Source organism: Pinus tabuliformis, chromosome J, assembly GCF_031772625.1.
Source record: "Pinus tabuliformis cultivar Carrire ecotype Pingquan chromosome J, CPIR1, whole genome shotgun sequence".
NCBI lineage: Eukaryota > Viridiplantae > Streptophyta > Pinopsida > Pinales > Pinaceae > Pinus > Pinus tabuliformis.
The window spans coordinates 1,172,760,429-1,172,765,733 of record NC_142295.1 but is presented as its reverse complement, the minus strand read 5'-3'; the positions used below and the strand labels follow the sequence as shown (position 1 = coordinate 1,172,765,733).

Below are 5,305 nucleotides of genomic sequence, written 5' to 3'. Positions count from 1 at the left end.
AACTCCTAGTTAAATGGATATCTAACATAAGAGCAATATGACTTGTCTAAGTAGGCAACAATTTTTCCCATACTATTAAAATTTGTTTTTTTAATCTAAAATTGGAAGTGTTAGAATCATTTTTTAATAGTGAAAATAGATTCAACACCTTGAAGAACCCCTCGACTTTGAAACTTGACTGTTGTAACTTAGATTCCATTGAATTTCGTCAAAATTATACCAGAAAAACCAATCTCTTTTAGACAAAATCATAGTTTGTTTAGACTACACTTAAACAATGTCATTAAAAAGAGGAAGGATAATCATTATCTTAATTAAAGTAGTGCTAAGACCATTGACTTATTCCAAACATGTCTCTAATATGTCAATATAAATACTACAAAAACTTGAGAATAAGATATAACATTACATTATTACAATTAATTTCTTTAAAAAAAATTTAATTGTGACTACTTAGCAACAACATTTTGACACTTAACCAAAAATTATCTCCAAACAATGGTTATCAAAGATAATTGATCTTCCTAGAAAAAATTATTAAAAATTTGGAAAGTTCGGATGAAATCAATCAAACAACTTACATTACTAAAGTATATCTAAAAACATATATTTATCAAATTAATGTCTATGTGTTTATTTTGGAATAGGGCTTATAAAATTTGAATTTAACTAAGAGATTTAACCTGCGAAAATATCAGGGGAATTTTTTAGTAAGAGGAAAAAAAAAACCTAAAATTTCTGTCAAAAATAAGTATGATCCTTTTACCTTTCAATTTACTTAAATAATGTCATAACGAGAGCATGTTGTTTTAATATTTTTATATCTATATATATTTAATTCATTTATTATATTTTTATAAAACATAATAAAAATGATTTAAAAGTTAGTTCTAATTTTCAAAATTTAACTTTAATGTGGTGGACAGCGTGTATGACAAGGCTAATCACATAATTAAAATTTGACTTTTTGTGGTGGAGAGCGTGCCATTTACATATTCTGCAATGCAACCTGGAACCTGCTGGCGCGTATCTTGTTATAATTAAAAAGAAATATATTTAATAGGGCGGGCAAAAAACATTCGCCATTGTTGGAATATCTTGTTGGCATAAAGAGTCATAGGCTTACTCAATCTCTGGTTGAAACCCATTATCTCAATCCGATGTTTAAGGTCACAATTCATTTAATGTTATATGTAATTCAAACGTACAAAGATTCGTAGAACGTGCTCGACGGATGTTAGGTCTATGCCGCTCCCTCAACCCACGAATCTCCTCTCCGCCTTTAAAGCCGAGCCAAAGCCGACCACATTTTTCTGTATCTCGCTACCTCCTTCCCAGTTCGCAGGGTGGAGAGAATTGGCAGAAGCTTCTGTTTTGTTTCGTAGTTGAGGCTCTATATTTTGCTTAACTTCTATGGAAGGGCGTGCTGGAGGTAAGCAGAAAGCGGGATGGAGGGCTGGTTTTCAATGGAAATATGTAAGCCACTTGCCTGCCGTGCTGCGCCATGGTAGAATCCAACGTGTTACCAGTGGCTTAACTCGAAGCCGAGCCGTAAAACAGGCGGCGGATCTGTCACTGGCCATGATGGCGATGGGTCGAACCGCGTGGAGTAGGGCCATCCTCCAGAAATACCTTGCCAGGAACAATAAATCCCGCTGCCAACGGCGACATGTAGTTAAATCCGGAGTGAAATTCCCCGGTTCGGTGTCTGCCAAGAATAGCAGGCCCTGCAAAACGAGCTTTCCGTGCAAGAAGTCCATCAAGCGGGCGTTCCGACGGGCGTGCAAGTCCGGGACTAGCATCCGCTCAGAAAAGGGCACTCTGGCTTCTCGTATGCAGATACTCAGGCAGCTCATTCCCGGAGGCCGCGGTCTGGACACGCCTGTTTTCTTGGAAGAGGTCGCGGACTACATCGTGGCGCTCAAGATGCAGGTTCAGGGCATGCAGGCGCTCACGAGCAGGTACACAAGTTAGAGTACTTGTGCTGCTTGAAAGGTCTAGGTATAATGTCGCAAGGTCGAATCTCGGGCCACACAGGCATGAATAAAAAACATTTTGTTCTTAGAACCTGATAGTATATATATAATGGGTATATGTCGCAGAAACACCAAAAAATATTACACTGTGTCGAGGGTGTAGCGCTTCTAAAGAGAGATCCTAAATGATTTGGAATAAGCGTACCAGGGAATTCGGATGAGGAACTTAGTTTGTATGTCATACATGTCTTCCAATATTAATTCCAGGATAGAAGTCCGTATCTTCAGGCTTCCATTTGACCCAGAAACTGTCTATATATTTTGCATTCTATCTGTCAATAGAATTTGGAGTTCTTTTTAGATTGTGTATTCAGGCATGTCTGATAAATATGAAATTATAATATTGGGCTTCTGTTTGGAAATTGGCCGTCTTTTATTTTCTAGAACTGGAATTACAGAATACATAGCAGAGTTGGCACTCACGCACTACTGGCTCAGGTTTCCAGCCTTTTTTCTGCTTTTCTAAACTAATAATTTCACATGCTCGAACCAATAGGCAGCCCTCAGCAATCGGGAAATAAGTGGCTTAGCACAGGGGCGTAAGCCAATGATATTTGGCGTAGGTACAGACTATGAATTAGCTAATGGATAATGGATACCTAGCATTATAATTAATGATAAATTTAGTTTTTTTAATGGATAATGGATACCTAGCATTATAATTAATGACAAATTTAGTTTTTTTTTTAATTTTAGTTACAGTTACATTAGTATAGATTTATTTTAATTATGGATTTATTATGAGTTTAGAAGATCAATTTCTTTTAGAGGTGTAAATTTATTTTAGAGTGTAAAAACAATGCTTAGTTTTTTTATTGCTTAAATTGTATTTTTGAATGTTAAAGAGATTAGATGTGAATTGAACTATTTTATCAACTCACATTCAAATGGCATTTTCTTTATTGATATATTTTTAAATATAAGTCAATATTAATTGATCTTAAAATCTTTTTTTCATAACCAACATTGGATATTTTATTCCATACATGGTTAAAATATTTTAACATTCTATGTATATAAAAATATATATGAAGTTGATATTGTTAAAAATTTTAGTCATAATTTATTTTTTTAACTTCTGATTACTTCACATGAAATTATAATAAGTCGTATAAACAAGCAATTAAATATGCTAAGTACATTATTTTTTAATTCTTTCTCACATTGGTTTTCTATTTAAAAATAGTTTATTTTAATTTTAAGATATATTTAAATGTGCATTATATTAGGTCGTATAAACAAGTAATTAAATAAGTACATTTTTTTAAATTCTATCTCACATTGTTTTTCTATACAGAAATAATTTATTTTTATTTTAAGATATATTACATGTCCTTCACAATAGACTGTAGAATCCATTAATTAGGACATCCCAGGAGGTCACCTATCCCATGGAGGTTACCCATCCCAAATCGCCTCGTTTTCCCCACAATCGAGTCCATTTAGCTTATTACCCCATTTGCAAAACCTTAGCAAGTATTGTGCCTCATGAACCATTGAAGCAGAGCTCCCTTCACTCTTATGTACTTAAATATCGAGGGTCTTTGGCACTGCATCATATTAGATATCATTTTTTGGGATTCAACTGCGTTAACAAAGTCATTCATCTATGACCATTTCCATGAGAGGTAGTCCTAACTCGCTAATTTTTCATGATTTTTGAATAGTCCACTTATTACTCATTGCATGCAGCGATGCTTACACAAATAAAACAATAACAAATTAAATTAAATTAATATTTATTTTTCCACACAAAGCTACTCCTCTTTTGCCAAAGTTTCTAGCTCCCCACATCACCTTACCATCCATCCTTTCATTGCTCAATTCAATAATCTTTTATTATATTGCTAGCTCAGTGTCATTCAGCACAAAATAGACCGTAGAATAAGCCTTTATGTTCAATTATTTGTTTTATTAAAAATTTTATTATTTTAAATTTTAATATATTTATCTATTTATTAGAAAAATACCTTAAAAAACCAATAACAAATTAAATCACTTCTATTAAGACCGATCACTTATATCACACCTTACCCTTCCGGAAGTCTATAGCAAAATTAAATTAAATTATTATTTATTTTTCCACACGGCGCTGCTTCCCTTTCGCCAAGTTTTCTAGCTCCTCATGGCACCTTAGCCCTCCATCCTTCCATTACTCAATTCATTAATCTTTTGTTGTATTGCTGGCTCATTGCGATTCATTGGATCCTCTCATTTTTTCTCCTCTCATTTACGCTCCTCGCCATCTTGTAATTTTAGAACCCTGACGAATGGGTAAGAGCATTAATACTAATTTAGATTACTCTATAGAATTTATGTAGGGGTTTAATGGTAAAGTAGCATTAATTTTCGCTCCTCGCCATCTTGTAATTTTGGAACCCTGACGAATGGGTAATAGCATTAATACTAATTTAGATTACTCTATAGAATTTTTTTAGGGTTTTAATTGTAAAGGAATATGATTAACCAAAAAGCTGTAAACCCCCTCCATTGTTGCAGAGATTGACATTTCATTTTCATATGTGATGCCAATATGATTATTTAGTGGTGCTTTTCAACTACAAAACGAGGTCATGACCTAACCACTGCTGTCCTTTTTCTTCCTTTAGGTTATTCTGCTAATTTGCGTATTGCCAGGTATCTGTTTATCAATGTAAAAGAATTAAATACGGTTATATGAAAGTCATTTGTGTAATGTTTTGTAGTGTAGTGGTTAGAATTTGATTTTCCATTGCTAACTCATTCCTGGAAATTTAGTTTTCAGAGCAGGAGGTTTTGTATGCTGCAACAGTGGAAGAAAATACGTGTAATTACATTTATTTATTTAATTCTGTTCTCTGTTAAAGTCAATATCGAAGCAATTTTTAGAAAATAAAATTCGGGGAAGGGAAAATCAAATATAAAAAGCGCCACAATGACACTTTGCTTACCCATATATATGGTTTTCTTTAAAAAGAAAACGGAATTTTACTTAGCGACTAAAAGAGCATCCGCAGTAATGTAATTTATTAGTACACAATGTTGGATACCTATACCAATAGGTTTCATATTTTATGATTGGCCAAAGAAAGTCCAAATATGCTCTGCTTTGATACCACAAAGATCCCATATTTCCTAGAGAACAAGAGGTGTGTAAAGTGTTTCAAATATTGATGACCTTATTTCAAATTTTGATGGATGGTCCAAAAGTCTAATCTGGATCATGCCTTGTTTAAATTTTCTGTTGTAGAATAGAGAAAGGAGTCTGTCCAAACTGCTTAATCTTGGCA

General features: G+C 33.6%; 1 protein-coding gene across 1 annotated transcript; it reads left to right on the top strand.

Moving 5' to 3' along the window:
- The first annotated feature begins 1,413 nt into the window (after positions 1-1,413).
- On the top strand, positions 1,414-2,096 carry LOC149231262 (transcription factor bHLH147-like). The gene has a single exon (XM_089376251.1). The coding sequence runs from the start codon at positions 1,414-1,416 to the stop codon at positions 1,972-1,974; it is 561 nt and encodes a 186-aa protein (XP_089232377.1). The 3' UTR covers positions 1,975-2,096.
- The last annotated feature ends 3,209 nt before the right edge of the window (positions 2,097-5,305 follow it).